This window comes from Parus major, chromosome 5, assembly GCF_001522545.3.
Source record: "Parus major isolate Abel chromosome 5, Parus_major1.1, whole genome shotgun sequence".
In the NCBI taxonomy this organism is placed as follows: domain Eukaryota; kingdom Metazoa; phylum Chordata; class Aves; order Passeriformes; family Paridae; genus Parus; species Parus major.
The window spans coordinates 10,249,781-10,273,755 of NC_031774.1; the positions used below are offsets into that span (position 1 = coordinate 10,249,781).

At 35.3% G+C, this 23,975-nt stretch overlaps 1 protein-coding gene across 9 annotated transcripts in view; it reads right to left on the reverse strand.

The window, feature by feature from the left end:
- Positions 1–726: 726 nt before the first annotated feature.
- Positions 727–23,975, reverse strand: part of GAS2 (growth arrest specific 2) — a 51,360-nt gene continuing 28,111 nt past the window's right edge. For all 9 annotated transcript variants that reach the window (XM_033515212.1, XM_033515210.1, XM_033515209.1 and 6 more), the window contains 5 exons: positions 18,359–18,500; positions 9,211–9,274; positions 4,566–4,710; positions 2,267–2,374; positions 727–1,442 (listed from right to left, as the gene is read on the reverse strand). In XM_033515212.1, coding sequence (XP_033371103.1) covers positions 1,302–1,442; positions 2,267–2,374; positions 4,566–4,710; positions 9,211–9,274; positions 18,359–18,500 — 600 coding nt within the window. In that variant the 3' untranslated portion in view covers positions 727–1,301. The remainder of the gene's footprint in view (positions 1,443–2,266; positions 2,375–4,565; positions 4,711–9,210; positions 9,275–18,358; positions 18,501–23,975) is intronic.

A 23,975-nucleotide genomic window follows, 5' to 3' on the forward strand; every position in this document is an offset into this window, starting at 1 on the left:
TGGGGACACTTTCTTCTCTGGTTTGTATGTTGGTTTGGGTTTTTTTCCCTAACAGAATTGCAGAATTAGAAAAAAAATTACAGATATTATATATTAATTTTATATTACTAAATAAGTTCTGAAAAAATAATCTTAACCATCAATTAATAGGTTTTAACTTCTACCACATGGCATACTTGTAGCATCACTGAAATTATAGAGGTTTTAAATTCTATAGTGGTTACTGGAAAAAGCTAATAGGCTAATACAGTAGTGGATATACTGAGACATCTTAAAACAACAAAAGAGTTTATCTCAATTCAACTGGAACACATTGGGCTGTAAAAACGGCATGTACTTGACTGTGTCACGCTGTGTAAAGAATATACAGCATAGGAGGAACTACCTCAGTGCCATCAAACAGAGTCTCAAATACCAGTAAAATTAAAAATCAGCTACACATCTTAAATGTGCTTTTCCACAAGTGTCTAAAGGATTCCAAAGAAGGGCTAATAAATCTAGTTATATACACATGAACATGTAGAGTGAAGAGTAAAAACTCACTGTGATCCAGTGAAGTGCTCCGAAATGAAGTTCAAACTAACCTAAACCAAAAGACAACTGACTTCTAAAACCTAGGAACATGAACTTATTCCCACTGAAATGCATGGCAAGTTTCCACTGATACAAGTTTTCTAGGAATGGTCTTTAATACTGCTGTTTAATACCTAATCTATATTACTGTTATTTTTTTTTTTTGCAAAATTCAACCTGGAATGCAGAAGTGTGATATGAAAAGGATGTTTTGTTTGCAAATTTGGAATGAAATGTGGCTTGGACTAGACTGCATAACTAAAAAACCAGCAAAAGGAAATTTGATACTCACCATTCTCGCAGAATTCAAGTTTCTTAAAATTAAAAGATTAAAAATACTTTGATACTGTTTTTAAAATGAAAACCAAAAGGAAGAAAATGTAGATGTTAAACTGTGCCAGATTTCTGAGGTCTTTGGTTAATAACCATTACATTTTTCAAAGTGGTTTGAAACTAGTAATAAAGCTATTACCTAAATATACTGCAGAATTAAAAAAAAAGTCTCACTGGCTACAAACCAGAAAAGCTATTAATCCTTTATACTAGCATGTTAAATCTCAAACTAGCTGTGAGATTTAACAAATCCCTTATTTCTTCTTCTTTATGATCTGTAACTGAATTAATTAGGAGTTCTTAATACTTATTCAGCACAGTACTTATACATGTTCCCAACTTCACACTCCTGAGAAAACCCAAACCTTACCTGGCTTCATTGACTTCACTGTAAGTTAAATTAAGCAGAAATTTATGAATGAATAAGCACTCTGGTATTTTGTTGAAACAGGAACTTGACTTCTGCAGGTAAGAAGGAGTCCCTCTGACTTCTTCTGTTTACAAGTGCTCAGTTTTATCAGGTCACAGTTATGTGCCTTTAGCAAAATAGGGATAACAGTTATTTGAGAGCAAGACCCATCACTGTGTCAAGTCAATATTCAAGAGTTGTACATGTGGAGAGGAAGATGGAGAGAAGTGTAGTATGAATCAGATTCTTAACATACAACTACATAATAAGATTAGCATATTTTCAATTATTATTCCCATAGACATATATAAAGAAGATTAAGTGGATCAGAAGAATTAAGCTTTGAAAGTATAGATGCGCTAAATTCAGTCATATAATAATATTAGCAAATATTGATACTGATTAACTTTGTGCTATGGGAGTTAATACTCTACATACAAAGTCTGAAATACAGCTCTGGGTTTGGAAATATCTGTTAATCAAATTAAGTACTATGGATCTTAATGGTTTGCTCATGCTGTTTTACCAGTGTGTCTTAGTCATGACCAGGCAATTCAATGATCATGAAGCCTCTGATCTGTTTCCTGACCTGTTTAATAATACCAGTCAAAACACAGTAGAAGAAAAGTTGTTTTAATGCAGTGGATATTCCTTCAAGCCAAACTGAGAATCACCAGGTCCATTTCTGAAGACTTTTCTTTTGGTTGCAATTGATTCAAGAGAGAGCAAATCCAATGACCTAAACTCAGAAGGATATTTATCACATACTAGTAATTCCTTGAGTCAGTTGACACACCGTAGGCTATTTATTCTCCAGTTGTGTCATAAAATGAGTCAGTTCTGGTTAACCAGAAAATATTTTTTCCTGTTAATCAGTGAAGTATTCAAAGTGGAAGGTAGCAGTGAAGTAAAAACAAAGTAAAAATAAAAAAGTGAAAATAAAATCTTTACCCTAATAAAAAGGATCTTCTCTCCAACTCTGTATCTTCCCTGTGAAAGACGTTCCACACAGAACTTATTAGGGCATTTACATGGTGGATCTTCAGAAATATGTTTAACCTATAAAACAAGACGTTATTAATAGGAACGGTTTAAAAGAGCATGGATAGCAAAACATTCAGTAAGACACTTGTCACAATATATAATTTAAGTCTTAATTGATGGTATTTTACTCAGACTTCTTAACATTTCCGTAACCCCAGAAAGCACCCTATGGTGCTTCCAATAGCAATGATTTAGTGGCTGAGTTAAAAATGTCCCACAGTTCAGTATCAAATTTGCACTCTTTATCTGAAGTCAAGCAGTTTGTTACATGAAATTTAGCATCAAACTTTTGTAAATGTATTCTCAGTATTTTATGATGAATCAGTTCAAAGTGCTAATACAGCTAACAGGCAAAATGAAGATGTCATAAGATGCATCCTGCCTTCTAAATATATATAAATATAGAGATATCTTCCTTACCAGTTAGAGGCCCTGCCTATTTAAAATTGTAGACTGACACCCTAGAAAAAAGCATACATAAAATACTGTATCATGTATGCTACATGATTAAAAATTCATGCCAAGACACTCCCCAGTAGTTTCAACTGCACTTATGATCTCCTTGTTAGGGCTAGTTCAATCAAAGTTAATTTAAAGGTATCTCAAACGCACTATCATTGCCAAACCTAACTACATAGCCCCAAAAATCAGGGCTGAGATAAAATAGAAGAAAACCAGTTTCCTGCTTGTTATTAGCTGCATCAGCTTGACTTCAGCTTCCTTGGTCTGGCATGTGCTACCAGAGGCAGTGATGTTTAGTAGAAGTATATTTTGTACTTTTCAGTGATGGGAAAGTAGCAAAGGCATCAATATCAGAAGAGCAGATCTGGCTGTGAAACTCTTACTTGACATTCAAATTGCACTTCTGCATAGGAACAGCAAGAATAAGTGCAGCATCTTCAAACACTGTGGTTTACTTGGACAAAGTACGTACTTAGTAGGTCAACATCTAACAATGCAAAATTCCATAGGAACTTGTAGATTTTGTCCACTTCAAACAATATTCCAAAGACATTTTCATATCCAGTTTGCAAACCAAGGCCTATAAAATTGGTCTGAAGCCCAGGAAAGGGTATCTTCAGAATAGCTAACAAATTAAAGTCTTAAAAAACAAATAACTCTTTAAGTCTACAGATGTTTAAAATAAACCAAGATGCTAAACTCAGGCTTTTCTGTCTGGACTATATGAGCAACTGTTATTTTATGGTGTGAATGTCTGGGGCAGTGCAGGTCAGGAATCTAGCTGGATGAATTCCATTCTGTTTCTATCCATACTGCTTTCTAAATTAAAGGAGGTGGTTAGAGAAAACCTACATATTCTCTGTTCAATTTCTACATGATACGCAGTCATCAGCCTCCCTCTACACATAACTGTTCTTTCTCAATTCTGTTGTAACACAAGTGCTTTTGCAAAGTTGAGGAAGAAATACAAACCAGAAAATTTTAAATGTAATTATATGCATCAAATAAAAAAAGTGTTTCAATAAAAAGAATGAACATTACATTCCATCTGCTCTTTGTAACAGGAAAGTGGCACATGGATTTTTCAAGAAGTGCTTTGTAACTCCCAGGTGGCACATCTACCTTTCAATGTAGTAGTTACTATGGTAACTGCTTCTTTTTACAGGCTAGCTTTGTACTTTCCCAGTTTAACCTCTTCATGGTCTCAAAATGTGTCCTTTCATTTGATTCCAGCTATTGCAAATGAACCCCTATGGGTTCACACCAGAAACACGAACACTCGATATGCTGCAACAAGTTTAATGAAAATTAAAGCAAGATTCTAACAATGAGGAAAACAATGCTTGTTTTTTTAATATGTGAGAATCATGCAGAACAGCATAAAAATTAGGCTGAAATATCTTAGAAGTGTTTGTTAACATTCAGTACAAGGCAGTATGAGCCAAATTGTGTTCTGACTCAGTCCTTCCTCAGACAAAGCACCAAGTGGGAGTTGGTGAAGGAGTAAAAGAGTAATAAGAAGGGAATGTGGTCCTAAGCACAAAGCTAGGCTAAACTGCAGAGCTCCTACACAGACTTTTTTTCCAAAGCTTCACACATAAATAATTGTGGTCATTAAACAAATAACTCTGTAAGTCTACAAATGTTTAAAATAAAGTAAGATGTTAAACTCAGGCCTGTGTGTGTTTTGTATGTAAGTGCATATGAGAATCAAGATAGGAAGAAGCTTCCTCCCACAACTTACAGCATCATCCAACAGTTTTCCTGTGCTTTTTTTCCCAGGAGACTTTGTGGGTGATGGTGAAGGAGATGGAAGAGGAGCTGAAAGTGTTTCCTCTTGTTCAATCTCTTTTTCCAATTTTATTAATCCAGGAGGTTCCACCCCAAATCTTTTGGAAACATGCAAATAATAAATTACTAGTCCATATAAAGTATTTTATATTTTAAAACAATACAGTAGAAAGAATTTCTACTTTGTATGCAGTAACAGAATGATACACACATTAACAAACATCTATAAAACACACCAAATATTATCGCCATCATTTCAAATTAATTGAAAAAAATAATTTAGATGCAGTCTCTCAGTTAATCAAATTCACAGGAAATACAGGTATTTTTTCAGCTTCTCTGTCTGATATCATATATGTTGGTGATTAATTTAGGAACAACACTAGACCTCAAAAATTGCAATACCATGCAGGACAGAGTCAAGTTCAGTACATTTGTGCTTTATTCTATTTTTTTCTTTCCAAACAGCATCTTCTCAGATTACTTGACAACTTATATTTTGTGTTAGTATTTCTCAAAGAAATCGAAATTAAAAGGGATTAAGGGTTTTCTTGGTCTCAGCTACTGTACTGAATTTATAGATAAGTAAACTGAGACATGGCCACTACTCATTGGAAGTGGTTAGTGTTTTTACTAATTGATTTTTGACAGCCAGTCTTCAGGTCTCTGTTTACGGTGGCAACATACTTATAGCTCCAGCTAAAACAAAATACATGCAAGTTCAGCATGGATAAACTCAAAACAGAGCACTTGAAGAGCAAGGTTGTTTGTGAAAGAACTTTTGAAAGCTTTATGACAAGTGACTGAGTAACTATCTCACAGCAAGCACCAGAGCTTGGACAGAAGTCAGAAGTCTAAAAGCGGATCCCATTTTCCTAATTACTGATTATTCCCTTCTGGTTTTTTGGGGTTTTTTTATCTGCCAACAATGAACAAATCCCAGAAAAACATACAAAGTCCCTCTTTCACAGAATCACAGAATAATTTCAGCTTGGAAAAGTTATCATGCCAGGTAGACTTCTTATAGCAAACTACTTGCACAAATTAAATCATATTTTCTTCTGTAGCAGAAAGTCCATAGTCCAGATGCAGAATTATACTGACTTAACCTAGTTAAAGATATGGACACTAAAATATTAAGCAGTAACAAATATACATCGTGAAAACTTAAGCTAAATACCATAATGATCTTAGAAGTGTACAGAGAAAAGACATAAGCGCATATACTAGGCTTTTGCGTTTTTCCGATAACATTTAATTTAGTCATACTGCTGCCTAGTAAATTAATAGAAATCAAACCAAGAACAAAATTTGTGCTTATAGAGGCTTCTAACTGGTGCAGACTGCCTAATGAAAAGCCAGCCAACATTGAAGCAAGCACTTACATACAATCTATTTACTTCCTGTCTGTCTCCAGATGCTGACAGGAAGTAAATAATTTAATTCCCACTGGGCTCTAAGCCTACTCCTGCAAACACCCTTACTCATCAAATAAAACTCTTCCACTGTAAGAAATGTTGCTTCTTTGCTTCTACTGCTTTTCATAGTTTCTACGTTTTGTGCTTGTGACAGATTTTTAAAGTTGCTTGTACTTCCAGTGCTGTGAATTCCTCTGATGAAAAGTTGAAAAATAAAATCAACAAAGATGGCCACACACAGGCACACACGCACAGAGGCACACACACACATTTTCCACACGCTAGAAAGCTGAAATTGTAAAAACCACATATTTTCTGAGAGAGGTAGAGGTGAAAATTCTGGGAAGATATGCTGAGCATTTTCTTTTCTGCTCCTTTCTAGGCTGGTTTCTCACAACTACATGTGAAGCAGCATTAGACTGTAACATGATCTCTGTTAGACTTAGAGCACAACTTTCCATTTTTATCAAGGTAAAATTGAATAGAATAGCAGAAAGACCTTGATATTGCTCAACAGTAATTCCAAAAGATCTGTAAGGGTCATTTAACCCTGCAGAGTTTAACAATAACCCAAGAACTTCGTTCTTTGTGAAAAAAAATAATTTAGCTGTTTTTCATTGTACAATCTCTGACTTTCAAATACTTAGGGAGAATGTTTGACCTGTGCAACTCACTGCAATAGTCCTGTGCATTGTCAGTGGTCAATTCCATCCTGCAGGATACTTCCCTCTCTCATAAATCTCAATGTATCAATGTAACATCTGCCAGTGAAAAAGGAAGTTTTGCAGATGATCTCAGAACTTTGTTTTCATAAAAAACTGAAATTCAGGATAATTTATCAGGCAACTGTACTTCTATTAATATCTTTGAATTGCTACTCTTTGAACTAAGTGGTCACACCAGTTTCCCACTCACTGTGCAGTCCATCCATCAAGATCATATGTTCCTAATTTGCCTAAGAGGACACTGAGATAAAAAGCATTACGAAAGCAAAGGTAAATTATCACCTGTCTCCCCTCCTCCACAGAGCATCTGTTGAATACAAGTTCAAGTTCAGCAGAATAGAGTTCAATTTAACTCTTCCTCAAGCAATCCTCATTCTTCCTCACTTGTGCCTCAATCACAAGTCTATTTGCATTAAATGAAAAGCTTAGTTTGACTTACAGGAGTTACAGACCCTGAAGACAAACAGTAATCTAGCTGGGCAGTGTACCAAAAGCTGAGTTCTTGTGATGAATAAGCCACTTTGAACGTATCTTTTTGCTTCTAAAATTACTCAGTGTCTCTTACTCTTTTTGTTCTTTAAAAACAGACTGAGGTACTTTTTCAAAGATCTCTGCAGCTCCTGTTCTGGAAAGCAGATCCCTAAGACTGCCAACAGACCTGGTTTGCTTTACAAAGCATACATCTGACTTCTCTCTTGTTTAAAGCTGCACAGCAACATCACTTTAATGTGATGTTAAGTGTAGGAAAGAGCACTTTAATGTGCTCTTTCCTACACTTAATGAAGGCAACTATAATTTTTTATCCATACAGCTCTAGTTTACCAGAGCACAGGCAAAATAGGCATCATATATTTGGTTTTCAATTGTATCAACCTGACATTCGACTTCAGTTTTTGTGTACTTTGGAAGTGTATGAGATTATAAATGGGAGTTTGTTTTTGAAGAGATACTAGAGCAGGGAAAAGTAGACAGACATGTCATCTGACCCCTAATTTATAAATAAAATTAAAATAAAGAAACTTGAATACAGAAACACAATATATAATCATTAATGATATATGATAATATTCATGTATTAGAAATAAAAAATAAAATGCAAATATTTAAGGGAAAAGGGATAGATATGCATAATAAATGAAAACGTGGCTTATTTACTTGTTCAGTACTTTTCATGTCTGGAATAGAAAGCATCTGAGACATGGAAGCTTAAGACAAATATAAAGAATAAGATTCTATTTTCATTCTCTTGTAGATCTATTGAGACATCAAATCTCACTGCAAAATGAGATTAATCTAACTCAATCAACTTTAGCAGAATCCAACACTGCCTAATGACAAACATGCATTACTGGAGGAAGTTGGATACTATAAATTCACCAGCTGGGGCAGATACCCCTGATAGTTATGCCCCAGGCATAGGGTCTTTGTAGGTCTATCTCCATGCTGGTCTTGAAAGCACTTGAAAGTTGGTTTGCTCCAGTAAATTAAGATTCATTAAGATTAATTTCATTATGTACCTGCAGATCAAAATACTTCTCTGTGGGAAGTTAAAACAATTTGCCATTTGAACCAAAGTTCTAGAGATAATAAAATAATTGAAAACCTGAAATCACTATTTTTTTGGTCATTTCTGTTCCTATACAAGCTTACACTGAGAGCATGGGTTTTTCTGAAACTTGCCATTAGACAAATTTCTAATTTTCCATGTGAGTTCATTCACAAAATATGAATACACATGATAGAATTTTAACACAGTCAATACTAGTTCTTAAACAGGAATAAACAGGGGTCTCTTTCACCTCAGTTGTTGCCACAAGGAATTCTTCTGAAATCAATGAAATTATCTGAATAGCAAGGCACTCCAACTTGACACACATCGATGAATTCAACTACAATTTTCATGCAAGACTAGGCAGTAGTGCTGCTGCTCATGTATTTTTTAGTAAGTCTTACACATTATGCTGGTTAAATTTGCATCTGCAAAAAGGGGGAAAATCACATTCTAGCTACTATAATTTTGATTGTTTAGTGAAAGTCTTTGTCTTGATGTCAAAGATAACATTACAATGTATTGATGGTCCAGCACAGCTAGAATCGGATTTAGGTCATGTGAAGATCAACTTATTACCAGAAAACTTAATTAAATTGCAGTTGTTTATAGAGAGATCTGACTTTGGAAGGAGAAACGTCTTAAAGTTTTATAGAAAAAAGAAATTTCTCAAACCCTTCCTCTCTTAATACAAGGACAGATTTCTTCATTGAGGTACAGAGATTTTGTAATATTTGTTAACAACTGCCCACAAGAGTGACATCAAGACGAACTTCTATTTGAACTCAATAAGCACAAAAGTTAGCTTAAGATGTACTGATTTAATACGGCTGTCAATAGCCCTGCAGTCAAGAATGCAAATATTTCATCATTCTTTAAATATTTTTTACCTTTAAATATATTTACCTTGCTGCAATTCTTCCAAGTTCCAGCAAACAAAGGCACACTTCTCTTGGCTGCTTGTGGAGTACTAGAAGAGCAAAATGAATATGAAAAACATTGATAAATAAAAGCTATTTTAAAGATCTTAGTGATGGAATGGAACCTAATCATCAACATCTGTAACTCTTGACTCCGATAAAAGGTTGTTTTCTTTGGCTTGCAGTAGAGTTTTACTGGAATAAAAAGGATGGGATTGATGAGTGGTTCTGAGTTCATACAGTTCAGAAGTTTAGTTATCTAAATTACTAAATAACTATCTGAGGTAATTGGTAATCTGCAAGCTGTTCATAACTATTTAAAAATAATCAAGAGATCCGTCACAACACTTTAATTAGTATAGAAAGTAAAAAATAATAACATTAGAGTGACCCTTTTCTTTCTACAAACTAAGAGAATTCATATCCTTTAGATCACTATTTTTCTCAGCCGATTTAAATTTAAAAAATAACAAAGTTGCATTAACAAGGATATACCTCACTACAAATTAGGTCCTGAATTTTTTTCACATCTACTCTTAAAGTAAACATGAAATTAGAATACTTCAGGAATCAGTTCTTCACAGCATAAAAATCCCAAACAGACAAAAAGTTTATTCTTTATACATATATATAATGCAAGTCTGCATGCCTGGATTCCACATAGAATAGTTTTTTTATTATTCAGAAGTAGATGGGATACAGCATGATCTTCTCATTATTGTGAGAGACTGAAATGTTAGGGGTTAATGTCCCAACTATCCATTTGCAAAAGCAGTAGGTGAAAAGGTGCTTTGCTGAGGCCAGGTTTGCACTCTCTATTGGAAGGAGAAGAGGAGAGTTTTTGGTGTGTGGTGGTCAAATATCTCAACTGCATAGGAGCAGTCCAGGCACAAGAGGGGGTGTGCCCCCACCCCCAGAAGATGACCAAACCAAAACCGTGTTTAGCAACAAGCTGTGTTTTGAGACAAATAAGGGAAAAGGCTCATAAGAAGCAGATCCTGCCAAGTGGGAATAGTGCTTCTTACCATGGCAATGGACAATGTCCTCCCTTATATAACTGGCTCAGGCATAGAACTCCCCTCCGTGGAAGGTACACTCACACTTCCACATAGGCCTGAAGGCATACATCCCTTCTGCTGGGGCATAACTGGCTCAGCTATGCTGATGTGAGAGGCACTTGTCATGCTTTAGGTGTCATAAGCCATCCAAGTCCCACAAAGTGTGCCCAGACTAATATCTGAGGCCTTCCACCAGAGGACTGCATGTGATCCACAGTGTTGCAACAGACTGTGAAAAATCCTTGCCTCAGGAGCGGTACTGCAGATGTTCTCACCTGAATGTGATGGTATACTAACCCATTGAACCTGATGCTTCATAGGCCTACCCCACCCTTGATGGATCAAGACTGTGACCATCACTTCAACCAAGAGACACAGAAATTGCAACAATTAAGCAATTAAGTCTCAGTTCACTCTCTATTCTTATCCTTTCTCTCTTTTCCCTCTATATTTTCTTAAGTGGTATCTTCATACTTTTATATTGCTGCATTTCTATAGATGATAATAACCAAAATGGCTACAACCAAACTGATCTAAAATAAATGTGCCATATATATATATATATATATATATATATACACAAAACACTAGTCATTCAGTGTGGTTTCACTCTCACCTGCCCAAAGGAATCTATTAGCAAGAACCTTTATAACAATTATGAAATACCAACATAAACCAACATATTTTTCCCCCCACAACTCAGGATAGGTAATGTTCTGCTGTAAATAAGTTTAGCAAAGTATATAAGCAAAAACCAAAAACAATACATGAAGAAAGGTCTGTGGCTGTTTGCATAATCCACTCCCCAAAACTCCAAGAAGAAGAAAGGAAAAATAGAAGAAAAAAGTAATTATGAGTACATTGTAATCTACTCTTCAGAAATACCTATTAAAGACCTTATGTTGTGAGTAAAAATCAGGTTTTAAAACCTTCCACACTAATTAAAAAATTTGCACCTGACACTTCAGATTTAATTGAGCTCAAAAAGTAATTGTGTGACTATTTGTATGAATCAGAAAAAACTGAATAGCATCAAATTAAATTTGTTTTTAATGATTTAAGGTCAAGGCATGAGCTATATAAACTTTTGGTAATCTAAAGACTCACCTAACTCAAATGCTTGAAGAAAAATACCATACCTGAAAAAGATACTTTAATGTCTAGTTAAAGCTCTGAAAGCAATTACTCTGTTTTATGCATGAGACCCAAAAGGGGAATCCACAGACCTGAATATCTCTAGGTAACTAATGGCCAGAGGTAGACCTCCAGTTTCTGTGACTTGGATCTCCACTGACATGAATAAGGTAAGTGAGGTGAGTTGAATGCTCATTCCAATTATCCTTTCCTAGTGTCTGTGTAGCCCTTTGAGAGGTATGCATTTATCCTCTAACCTCATGCAAATATATTTCCAGAAGTGAAACTGCAGAGCATGAAAATTAAACAGGCACTGCACTAGAAAATATATTTATTTTTATTATTTTATATTTAAAATATTTATTATTATTATTTTATATTTATTCTTCAGCCATTTGTTACTAAGAATATAAATGATGAACACTTGGACATTCAGCTATTTTCAATATTCTTCCTTCCTACAACACAGTAATTAAATTAAATATTTATATAATTTTTAAACTTATTTTTTATTTAATTTATTTAAGTTTTACTAGTAATTAGTATTTTTAAAGTGTTACATTCAAGACCCTAGAAGTGTATTATTCTATTTTGGTTTTAAACTGGTTGTGACAGCCCCAAAATAAAACTTGACTGTAAGAAGTAAGGCATCCCCCAAAATATAAGTGGAATAAACTGGGTTTGGAATAGTCAAAGAGAGTCAATTGCAATTCATACATATACACATTTGAATGACTTTGGAATGGAGGAAAAAGACAGTTTCAGCTATTACTATTTGCAAAAAGTTCCATAAATATAGCTAGAAGAATATACAAATAAAAAATTAAAAATTATATACCCAAACAAGATTTATAGACTTATAGCAAGTCTGACTCAAGATAATCTAGACACATTTCATGCATTTCACACTGAACAATGTGACATAGTGTAATCATTGTTAGAGGATGAAGACGTGTGCAGGCAATAACCAACCACAAAAACAAACATCAGGTCATCTCATATGACAGTACTTCTAACAAGAAAATATTAGCATTCCTGAGGACTATACAGCATATGCATATGGGGACTTCAGAAACCAATAAATGCTATTTTATGCATAAAATGAATGGAAATATTCATCTTTCTAGAGAATCTCATTGATGGCATTTGCTTGACAACAATGCAATGGGAAGATAGAGAAATAGTGCAAACAAGTCTGGCTTATATTAGGTGTCCCGCCTTTTTGCTTTTCATCTCATCTCTTTAAATGCTTCTTATTTGCTGTCCTCATTGCCTGCATCTTTACATCCTACCTGAAGCCACTCTTTGTTAACAATAATACCTCTTCAGGTCCTGGAACTTTTTACCCCTGCTTCTCTCTGGCAATAACATTTCTTCATACTGTTCCCATCTTACTGGTGTCCAGTTCTCTTTTTATAGGTATTCCTCTTTTGTTCAGTCAACCTTTATGCATATCCCATGTATTTCCATTTCTTTCCTACCTAATGTTCTCCACACTTTTGCATCCTTCACCGGTCCCTTCCCCAGTGCTCCCTAGCTCAGTGCCTGGATGCTACCAGGAGAAGCAAAGAAGAAGCAGCCTATGCTTTCACCACTATTAGAACCTGGGACTGTGAGGAGACAGAACACACAATGCACTAGGAGTCCATGTGTTTACTGAACATGTTTAAACTGAGAGTTCACAATAACATTCAGGGGTTTAGTTTTGTTTGTAAGTTTGTGTTTGTTTTAAATTAGTAGAATATCCACATATTATCTACTAATAAATTAATATAGTAATAAATTAATAGAAAAACAGTAGAATAATCGCTATACAGAAAGAAATTTCTCAAAACTTCCTGCCAAGTTCAAATCTTGGCTCCTAACACTTTTATAAGCCATTTTTAATGAAGTCAGTCTTCCTTCTAACATAAACTTTTTTTTTGTTTTAAAGATTAAGATATCAGGCACGGCTGAATTATAAAAAGTAATATGATTTCTATTTCTAAAGCATTCCTTAGCCCACTAGCAGTGAAGAGTTTTACCAAGTGCCTTAGTATTTATTATCACAGGCTTCCAATTGCTACCAGAACTCACACTAGTTTTGGGAAAGTTTTCCAAAAGGTTGGTCCTTTGATTCTTCTTCTTATTGTCTCTCACTTTTTCTTTCATTTTTTATTCTGATCCTACAGAAGGCTTTTTGTGCTTAAAAAAAACCTCAACATTGCTTTGTCAATATGGTGTTAACTTATGTCAAACTTACCCTTGCTTTTGCTTCAGTTATGCTATGACACACTTGTGCTTCCCCCACACTCCCTGCCCCATTTCAGCTCAATCACTTAAGGAAGTCTCAAAACAATTAAGGTGTCAAACATACTAGATCCAAAGACAGTAAAGAATTCATCTAGAAGGAATATAGAGATCATCTAAACATTAATAATTCACTGAAATTCATTAGTTCCACATGCAAATCCAATGGTAACAACAAAGAGTCCAGGATGCTTCTACAGTCCTCAAAATGAGACATATTCAGTAATATTATGAGTAGTTTAGTAAAGAGTTGTGAAAGATGGGACAAAATCTTACTCTGATGCAACTTCATGTAAATTTTAACATGGCATTACAATATGTAGATTTATCAGTATAAAAGAACAGCAAAAACTTGCATCTTTTTATATGATCAGATCTTTTTATATGAATCAGATAAACTACAGTAATCATTAAAAAAAATTTACCCCATGTATAAAATATTTTTAAGCAAGCAACATTTGAGTATTTTTTAAAATAACCTTTAAATCAACAATATGAGAAGAGAGATCAGAGGTCTTTGTGTTTCAGTTTATTATTTCCACTAAAATACTAAATGGTTTTATTTAGGAAACCTGTCCATGAAACTCTCATCAATCTGTTGCATCAACAGAAGTCCATGTCACATACTATGTGTACAGCTGCATAGGATATACAAGTGCAAAACATTAACCATCAACAGCATCCAACACCTCCCAAAACAAATGACATATCAGCATGCTGGCACACTCAGTGGCAAACCCTTTTCTTGCCGGGTAGACTTTATCATGGAAGAGATGCAGAAAATTCACTGGTTCCAAATCCTATAATCATCCAACAACACTCCATTAGCACAAAGAGTTCAGAACTTATGCTTTATGTTCACTTAACTAAAGTAATCACAGAAAATCTTACCATTCTTATTTGTCCAAGAAGAGTTTTCTTTGAGTATTATACTCTTCAGGCATAAGCAAAATTACAAATATCTCCACCTAGAATGCTTCCATAAATAAAATTACCATAACTGTGGGGATCTGCTGCTCTAAAATCTGTACAGGGAAATTTACAAGGTATATTTATGGGAACAGAGGAGTTAAAGGCAGTTCTAATACCCTTACACTGCAAAGAGTTAGCACATTATATTTAGAGTTCCACATGTCTGATACATCTAAGAAGACTGTTCAATGATGCTGTACCTCAAGATTTGCACAGATTATCAAAATTTGGATTTTGGATCATAATTTTTGGTATTAACAAAGCTAATTCCTTATTTAATTACACCAACTTTAAAAATAAAAAATATGACAAGCATGCTAAATTTGGCAATGTGTGCAGGGAGTACACATGGTGTCCCTCTGTTTTGCAGCACTCAAGATTATCCCTGTGTACCATGTTGCTATAATTTCTACAGATGTTCATGTATGAGCTGCATCTCATGCATCAAGTATGCCAGACACCTGTTCTTTGCAAAGGCATTAACTCGGAGACTTCCCTGCCATGTCTCTGCACTTAGAGATAAATTGCTACCACTCAGCTCTGGCTGTGTTAAAAACTCTTAACAGAAAACTGTGTTTACAATTTGTTTGCATTTTAACCTATGTTAAAGCATGGTAACATTCAGCAAGACAAACTACATCATATTACAGACTACTAACAAATTAGCAGTGCAAGTATTCAAATTTTTGATCTCTCTACTGATGTCTTCCAATATTTAAAGTAATTAGTAATTAGACAGAACTATCACATCTACTGGTATATCAAGCACCTCTATATTTCATTCTAGTTACATTTCCTTCTATTTATTTTGAAGACTTCAGTCTTGTTTCCTTGTTTAGCTCAGCTGAATAGCCTAAATCCAACACAGAATTTGAAACTGTGCTTAACTTTAAATAATTACATGAATTGCTAAATTAGTTCACAAGTGAAGGACAAGAGCAAAATGACACAAACAGATCTGCTCACCTGCTTGTCTGGAACAGCCCTGAAATGTTAACCCTTTGCAGAAGCAAGCCTCTAAGAATACTCAAGTTTCCCATTAGCATCACTTACCTGCACACTCATCAGGCATGGACTACCCCTGTCTGCTCTAGTCTCTGTTTCAGACGGCTCCATTCTAATGAGAAATACCTTCATACCACTTCAGCCTCAGTGCAAAATAGTTGGAAGTGCTGGGATGCATCTGTGTGCAGTTACACTTGCATTGTTTCATATACTTCTTCATAAGTCATAACAATGAGATAGTATTTTTAAGTAATGAGAAGTAATAGCAATTAACAATTTCTTAGCTAGTACAAAATTAATTTTGCTGATCTCTAATATACTTGGTAGGGTTTTTTTTAAAATCAGTAGTGCCATAAATCCATTGTTCAAATATTTCAGTGCACAAAATCTTCAAAATCAGTCTTACAATTCTAGAACACATATTTGCCAGAAAAAGACCTCAGGAATGTTTTATATGATACAGTAGTATGATGAAAATATAACATGTGCCATTAATTAAACAACACAGTATTTGCATGCTATAAAACAGACAGAACAACAGTTAAAAAATGTAGATAAAAAATCCATGCAATTGAGAAAATTGATACAATAAGGTTCTTCAGTACAGACAGAAAAAAGCTCCTTTATCACTAACAATTTACACACCTATTTACTGAGTTTGTTAGCCGTGGGGAAAAACAGAAGAAAATACAGAAAACAGTTACCTCTCTAACCATAATTTCACCACTATTAATCATAAAAAATACAGAATTCAATGAGGAAGTGCAAAGGCATGTTATTCACACCATTTCTCACTACTTTGAAAAGAATCTTTGATATTACTTACCTTGGATGAATTTTTGCTTCCTATGCATTGGTGAAGTGATTTGTGGGAGAGAGAGGAACATAAAAGCTTTAGGTTGGCAACTGTTAACATTTATCATTATCTCTAATGTATTAGGAAAATCTCAAAAGAAAGCAAAACTTCAAGTTACTTTAAATTGAGGGAGAATGATAGCTACTGGTTTTACTTTTTTTAATGGCATGATTACCACCTCCTTCTCAAGTTCATAAAAATGGGTCAAAATATTATCAAGTCCTAATCCTATTTCAAGCACCAGAAATCTCTTCTACTAGCCCATTATATAAGAAGGGAAGAAAAAACAGAACCTAGTTTTCAATGAGTGAAGAAAAATCAGTCACTAATCAAACAAAATGGAGTACAGATTTGTGCACTCAGTCATATTTCAATTCAGTTTTCTGAGTGAGGAAGTCTGCTGAAACACACTTTTTCAGGTGTATTTACACTCTGTGTTTTACTATGGCAGGCAAGGCACTATTTATGTGTGAATATTAACTTATCAGGAAATGCCAGTATTCCAGCTATGCAAATTTAATCTCTAAACAGATCTAGTTTCTCAAAAATGCACAATAAATTTGTGGAACAATGGCAAATGGCTGGGCTTACCATAGCAATACAAACTTCAAATACCTTTAAGTATTCCATTAACCAGAGGTTCTTCTGCCTATCTCAGGCATTGGAGGTCTGCATCTCCTGGTGTTTACAAGCTTCTTGGTCCTAGGTAAAGTCCAAATTCTTCACCATTTCAAATCATTGAAACTACAATTATTGTTCACCTTCCACATGATTTACCATATCAAATAAGAATTTCATCTTAAAGATTTAATTAACAAAACAGAGCCAATACATATATTCAACTTACTATTTGTCACCTTTGAGATACTGATCTGTCCTTGACCAAGCATTTTCTCCCAGACATATAAAATAGTGTAATTTAAAAAATCTCCCAGGATAAAAGAACAGACAAATGAAAAACTCTCTCAGAAATATTTGTGCTAGACTACAGAAGTAGAACCAGACTGTAAAAGAATAGGAACAGATCAGTCATAACACATGTAAGAGCTTCAACAGGGCAAAGGCTATTTGAGCAACAGAACAAAGAAGCTTCTTCATGCAGAACAGTGTGTTCATTTGTCTTCCACAGAGACTCATCTGTCACCCTGACTGCTTTACACTTTTATCCGATTTCAGATAACAAATATTGGAGTTTCTTCATCTCATGAGATTTATGAAACTCTGAAGTCAAGATTCATAAGTTTTCCTTTGAAGAGAAAAGAATTAAAACAACAAAGAATATGTAGTATTAGAACAGTGATTTCCTAAGCAGTAAAATTATTTTCATGAAACACCCTGAAGCAGTAGTATTGGACAATTTTTGTCCAGAACTGCACAAGGGAACCAGCTGGAAAAAATGGTCAGCATAGGAAACAGAAAAACTTTGTATCTTCTAGCCTCCTGTGGAATTCATTAAATCTCCACAAATATCCAAATGTCTGCAGACAGAACTGCACATGCACTTGTATCCTACTCTCCCAAAACAGAAAAGCACCATCTTACACATTGAACTAAGGAACAGCATTCCATGCTCAGAAAAATATGCGTAGGGTGAAAAATCATTTGTGTGAACGAATACAGCAAGATTTTTCTCTCATTTAAGTTCCTCTTAAAATTGACTTAAATGAGTATTATCTTATGTGTACTTTCTTTGTTCATTCTACAGACAAGCAGAATTAACACAGTCAAACACAGATTCATTTCTGTCTTTCAAGGCTAAACACAAAGGAAAAGTTATTTTAAATTACAAACTACTACATAGAGAATAAGAAAATACATACCCAAACCTTCTGATTCAAACAGGCAGGTATCATCCACACCTACATCTCTGCACCAGGATAAGAAATTTGCTGTGTTGTCCCGTGCAAAAAAAGACCCTGAAGGAGCATTGGCTTTGCATGGAATTTTCCGAACTGGTAAGGTCTGAAAAACAGAAATTTTTTATTTAGCTAAATGATATATGCCAGCAAAATACTTAAGTATTATGAAATCACTATGCAAGTTTACTAACTCCTACCAACTTATTTCCTTGGTCATTAAAGAATTCTAACCAAAGAAGCATGAGAAGTGAATTTAACAGCATGAAGTTCTCAACCAAAAAGTCTTTCCAAAAGTCCACGCAATGAGATTGAGATCTGAACCAATATTAGCTACTTCTTAGGAATATTAAGCTTTGGATTCAGTGTTTGGTCCAGTACACTGAATTAAAAAGGAAAAAAATTATAAAGACAGACTTTAAACTAGGGACTGAACTTTCTCACAATTAAGGCTGAATTACTTTCAGTTCTATGTTAGGAGGCAATCACAGTGTAAAAGAATGGGTCTTGAGGCCCAAAGACTACAGACACTTCAGAAAGGTCCCTGTCTCCTGTTTAACAACACACAGAAGCCCCCAGTGGACAACACAGGACCATAAATCTAGTAAGTACAAAGTCAAGGTCTATAGAGACAGGCTCTCACTCTACAAGAGTAGTTTCATTTACATAATTTCACTATCAGACAGGATGCTACAGATACAGCATCAATATCTGTACCAAACAGAGTAATTACCACAGCAATCCTGCTGCCTGCATTGGTACATTTATTGAAACACATAAAAAAGAAGCCCCTAGCATTTAGTTCTCACTTAAGGCTTGTTTTCCTCAAATAAAAAATAGCTGTGATACATGGCCAAGTGAAGACACAAAATGAAACATTGTTGCTATGTAACTTTAGGAATGTCTAAAACATGGAGGAATTCAGACCTTAAGTTGATTTGAATGCACTCTTTTTCCAATACTGATTTATGGAATGTTTACTTCTGTTCTGGAGTCAGTAATTACTCAATCAAAAGTGAGCTAAGATGTAGAAAACTGAAAATATGGTGTGTACTCATTCCTAGCTTAAAATTACTGGAAATCGGGGGGGGGGGCGGGGGCAGAAAGACACAGGAGTAGGCTTCCCCTTACAACAGCCTCTAGCAGAATAATATCAATATTAAACACAGCTTAGAAGAAATTTAAATATTATATTATATTATACATATGACAGCAGCAATGTAATGGCAGAATATGTCTACATGCACAGAGCTACTCACTGCTACCAACCCAATAAGCCAAATAAAAACAGAAAATAGAACAACAGCAGGAATAAACACTATAAACACTTGTCAGTATGTCACAGAGACTTTCAGATTGTCTTAGATATATAAATATGTCTCAGAGATTTATGTATTTAAATCTATTCCTCAAACCACCATCTAGCTTTCATTTCCCCATGAGTTTTACTCCAATTACACAATTTACGTTTCCTTGTTTTGGAAAAATTAACTTATGTTTCTAACCATTTTCAAGAAGATATTAATACTTTTCTATAATTTATATAAAACACCAACCAATTTTGCATGGTCTTTTAAACAAAAATCTGGGTAAACATTATGTCACAGATACCATATCACCTCCTCGACCATCCTGGAACAAGGAGGGGAAAGCAAGTAGAAGCAGAGAATTAAAAACAGCTATTCTTTAATCCAGAATAAATAAAAAACATACAAAAGATTAATTATTTCATGGAGCTCTAGATATGGAACAATCTTATGGATCAGAGAACAATGAAGTTTTAAAAAATTATCTCTGCCCCATTTCTATTTTTCTGGAGGGAAAAAAAGGGGGAAAAAAGTGGAAAAAAAAGCTCAGTTCCTCACAGATCAGTGATTTTTTTTCTCTCTCTTCTTAAAAAAAGTTAATAAAAACCTGTAAGCACTAGACATATTTTTAGGCTAGCACTCCTTTCACGTCACATTAATTTCTTCAAAGAAACAATGAGTATTTCTTCTTAGGCAAATATTTATACTCTACAGACTCTTTCTCCCATTGACTTCCTCTTGTTGACTTAATCTTTAGGAAGAAGTTAATGCAGAATTTGTCTATCTTTGTCTCTCCCTACGTCCTTTCCCAAGAGATTTTAACTGGACAAATCTAATAGTCTTAAAAGTATACCCACTTCTTTTAAAAGGAGTCACACAAGTCTTTGACAGCCTGTTGGAAGGTCAGCTAGTCCAGGCTGCAGAGGAAAGCTGTCAAAACAGGACTTCCAATTCATGATTTTTCACTAAAATCCTATACATAAGATTGCAGAAACCTTAAAGAAGTTCCTTCTTCAAATTTTTCAAGGTAAGGTTCAACCTGACTTTACCTCTTTCAGTCTAAAAGACGAACAAGCAAAGTGGGCAGTGATATTGGATCAGCACAAAGCAAAATGGGAAATAGCAGCAAGAGCTGAGCTACTCTATGAGGGAAGATAATCCAGGGTCAAAGGGTGACCTCAGCACAGGCGGTGGCAGCCCTCACTGGCAATGGTGCAGTCCCAGAGCATCGCAATAAGGCAATGCTGGGAACATAAGAGCTTTAGACAATTGCTCTGTTAGAAGAGGAAGAGCCAAGTCAGTTCCAGTGTGTCCAGGGAAGCCAAGTCAGAAACAGCAGAAGACAAGGCTGAACTCAGGGCTGCAGCAGACACTGAGGTCCTAGCCATGAAACCCAGCAAGCAGGCAGCCAGGCTGGAGATGGTCTGTGCACAACACAGGTCTGGCAAGAAGAGAAGCAGAGACAAAAGGGTGGTTCTGGGACATAGGCAGAGTGCAGGTCAGGGTCCCAGTGGAGACTAGTCATGATTATTAAGGTATTTTGATTCCCTCAGGTCTAGACAACTAATATGCAGTTTCTAGTGTTTCAGTGGATTGAGAAACTACTCGGTAGTTTATAAGTAACTCCATCTTGTCAGTACATGCAAAGAAGTGCCATTTCATCATCCACTGTACATACATCATACTTTATCATATTCTCACTGAATGAAATTACCAGCAGCTCTAAACTGCTTTAACAGCATGAAAATCAAACAGAATGAAATTATTTTCCCGTATCATCTCTGCTTGAACCAGAGTATCTGAAGTGATGCATGGATGTTGAATCACCTGAGTTAACAGTCAACATAAGGGGACCAAATAAACTATATCTGACACTACTATAATCTTTGTATTTTTTGATGTATTATGTCAAATTAAAAGCACAAATTCTGGATGATCTACTGTAGATGAACAGCACTGTGACAGGAACAAGATGCCAAGAAGCCAGCTCCAGTATTCCTGGCACTTGCAGACTTGTGCATAAGAACTTCAGAGAGAATGGAAAGGAGATAAGGGTACAGTCACTTTATGTGTAAGAGCAGACCTGCAGTGTCACATCATGTCACCTATCAGTTCCCTCTTCAGTTCTCATCTCTGTATTTTTCTGCAGTGTCCATGTGTTATTTTGTTCTCAGGCTTGCCTTTGCAGAAAACAAGTGAGTCTTCTCCAAGAAAAAAAACCCTGTTTCTAATTCCAGGAACAGCTCAGAAGGGCTGGTGACTTCACACTGGGTTGGTTTGCTTCCACAAAGCTCTCCAGCTCTAGAAAATTCTTCAAACAGCTTTGTGCTGACACAACCACAATAAATACCCTATATTCTTTGAAGTTCTGCTAAGGATATTGCACATTGTTCTGGAAGTCTGTAATAAACCACTTAGATTACCTTAGAACAACTGAAAAAATAAAAACCCCAAAACAACAAAAAATCCTTACCAAACAAAAACCCAAACAACACAAGAAATTCTTGTGTGTAAGACTGGTGGCTGCCATCTGGCAATCAGTGGAGATTTGGGCTCAGTATGGGCACAACCCATCTGCTCTCCTTGGCCCTGAGCCCAGCAGCATGAGCAAGTCTCCAGCACTGGTCCTGGAGACCAAGACATGTTGTGTTGCACAGAGCCTTCAACAGTACAAAAGCAGCTAGAAGTGAGGAGATAGCAGGGAGAACCTATACTGCCTCTTTTACGGGGTCACTGGGAAGGCATGCAATGCCCGGCAGGAGTGCAGAAAACCCCTAGTGACCCTTTGGGTCACTGTTGCTCCCCAGTACTAACAACATATTAATAAATCTGGTTCTAAATATTTTGTATCTTTTGATTTATGTATATTGCAGTGAATGAATATAGAGTTTCTTTCAAGAAGAGCAATTCAGAACAGATTGTTTGTGTGTCAGTAATCACCTGAAATTTCATACACATGACTATCCAGAAATTACAATTCTATGTCTTGATAACTAAGACTTTTAAGCACATCATTTAATCTAGCTTCACTATGAAGTGTAGACATTCATGGAACTTGCAACATACCTATACAGTTATAAGAATTACAGTGTCTTTCAAAAGCACATTTTTGGTAGTAAGAGTTACAGCAAATAGTAAGAGCCTAGGTACAGAACATCAAAAGCAAATCTGTGATATTCTTTAGTTTCATAGTGACAGCAAAAATGTTTGATTAACAATTAATTGGTTAATTAAGATGTCCTATACAGCTCAGAAGCAACAAACAACCACATGTAAAAACAAGACATTGTTGCAAACAACTACATAATTTAACAACCAAAAAGACCACAAAAGCTTCAAGCCATTTCCTGGAGCAAATACTACACAGACAAATATCCCTGACATTACATGAACTCACTGAAATATATCAAAGCTTCATCCCATTTCCCACAAGATTAGGGTCTTGCTGAAGAGAACAGAAAAAAATCCCACCCTCCTTTCTATTCAGTAATAGCCCTACCAAGTTTATCACACAAATCATAGGGAAATACTCATATTTTCTAATCACCCACTAAATTTTCCTACCACCTCATAAACAGAAGTCTACTTTTTTAATATTTCCAAAACTGCCACTGTACTGCTCAAACTAAAACACATGAAAGCTTTTATTCAAGAAAGGTTTCATGCACAAATATTTTTTACTGAGTAGTATAAACTTCCTGACTATTTCAAAAGTGCTTTCTAACAGATGATTCTGAAATAATTAGGTTTCCACATGGCAAAACTGACTTTTGTTGACGTAGTGTAGTATAACCACAGTTGCTTTGAAGCAGCAGTGGCCACAATTACTCCTATCAAGTATCAGGAAAACAATTCCGCAGTCACACTTCTTTTACAATCTTCTCTTGTTGACACGCATGCATGTGGTCTAACACAGGATGTGAAAATGCGAGTGAAACATATGATGCAATCCTGGAAAAATGCTGTCAGGTTCACTTCTAAATCCAAAAGGGACTCTCTTACATTGGTGCTCTGAAATCACATGGAAAAATGTATTTTTTGTACTGCTTTTTCAAAACGAGTTCACAAACACATGCTAAAATCCCCATTTATTTATGGCAGACTTGGACATGAGCCATATTTTGAAGTGTTCATCATATTTCCCTCTTTGAAAAGATTATTTCAGGACATTTTGAACTGTCACTTATGCTTGAACAAAAAGATGAGAAATTTATCTGCTATGAAAGAGGGCTACAGTTAGCTAGGTACTCATAGGAAAAATTTGCTTTTTTCTG